Below are 1156 nucleotides of genomic sequence, written 5' to 3' on the forward strand. Positions count from 1 at the left end.
CCCCCCCTCCTTTCTCTCTTTCTGAGACACAATTTAGATCAGACATAATAGGGGAATTTAAAAAACAGCTCAAGCAATAGAACAAAGCAAACGGGCGAGCTATCGATGATAGTATCGTTCAATGAATCAATAAATGAAGCAACAAACTTAATAATAACATCTAGGGGGGAAAGCAACGAACAAGAATCTCAGACAAACATGGCAACGTAACGCGTGCAGATTATAGATCTACTAATATTAATAAATGTATGGAAGAGAGAGGTGACTGGAGCGGCGAGGGGGTATCCCTGCTGTTTTATTCCTTCACACACACCTAATATAGGTGGCCCGAAATTATACGTTCATATCGTGACACCCGTCACCATGGGCGGTCCAGGTTACTTCTCATGTGTGGCAGACGACAATGCCACAACGGACAGAGCCGCTGTATGTTCCGTGTCTCCCGGTTCCAGGGTACTGGGTGATGGACCAGCTTGAGTGGACACAGGTCTGGCTGGCGACCTACATACACGCCTTTCCGGCGTCGCGGAGGTGGAGCCTCCCAGGGGCGGGGATTCGGAACCTCACCGTATCTCTGTGACGGACAGGGGTGGGCGGGGTCTGCTGGGGTCGAGGCCATAGGGCTGTTCGATAAGGGCCGCTGATGTTGTACGTGCGTGACACACTGCGGGGCAAGGAAGGGTGGCGGCTGGTGGCTGCTTTGTTCTTCTTGTGATGCACCATAGTTCGAACCCTCAACTTTAACGTGGGTAAAGTAATCTGAAGGGAAGAGAAGGGAGAAAGTGGTAGGGTGGGGAGGACGGGTATGCAAAGTTCATTTGCAATAGACCACATTCAAAATTATTTCCAAGACCAAAAATATTGAAAAGGACCTTCAACTTCAAGCGTCTAGCTGAAAGATGTGCACGAGTCAGATATTGTCGAAGACGTCCACACCCTCCACTTTCGAACGTAAAAGACAGGACATGGCATATTTGTACACACATGACAGAGTTAGCTTGGGCCAGGATCTCTTGCATGTGTCCTTGAACAGACAAACCCATTGGCAGAGACAAACAAACAAATACACACAGTGTCTCACACACAGTGTCTCCCCTCTCTCTCTCTCTCTCTCTCTCTCTCTCTCTCTCTCTCTCTCTCTCTCTCTCTCTCTTTG

At 48.8% G+C, this 1156-nt stretch overlaps 1 protein-coding gene across 1 annotated transcript in view; it reads right to left on the reverse strand.

Annotated features, from left to right (window-relative positions):
- Positions 1-262: 262 nt before the first annotated feature.
- Positions 263-1156, reverse strand: part of LOC101859090 — a 2981-nt gene continuing 2087 nt past the window's right edge. The window contains exon 3 of the mRNA XM_005095196.1: positions 263-759. Coding sequence (XP_005095253.1) covers positions 359-759 — 401 coding nt within the window. The 3' untranslated portion in view covers positions 263-358. The remainder of the gene's footprint in view (positions 760-1156) is intronic.

Source organism: Aplysia californica, unplaced genomic scaffold, assembly GCF_000002075.1.
Source record: "Aplysia californica isolate F4 #8 unplaced genomic scaffold, AplCal3.0 scaffold00098, whole genome shotgun sequence".
Classification (NCBI taxonomy): Eukaryota; Metazoa; Mollusca; class Gastropoda; order Aplysiida; family Aplysiidae; genus Aplysia; species Aplysia californica.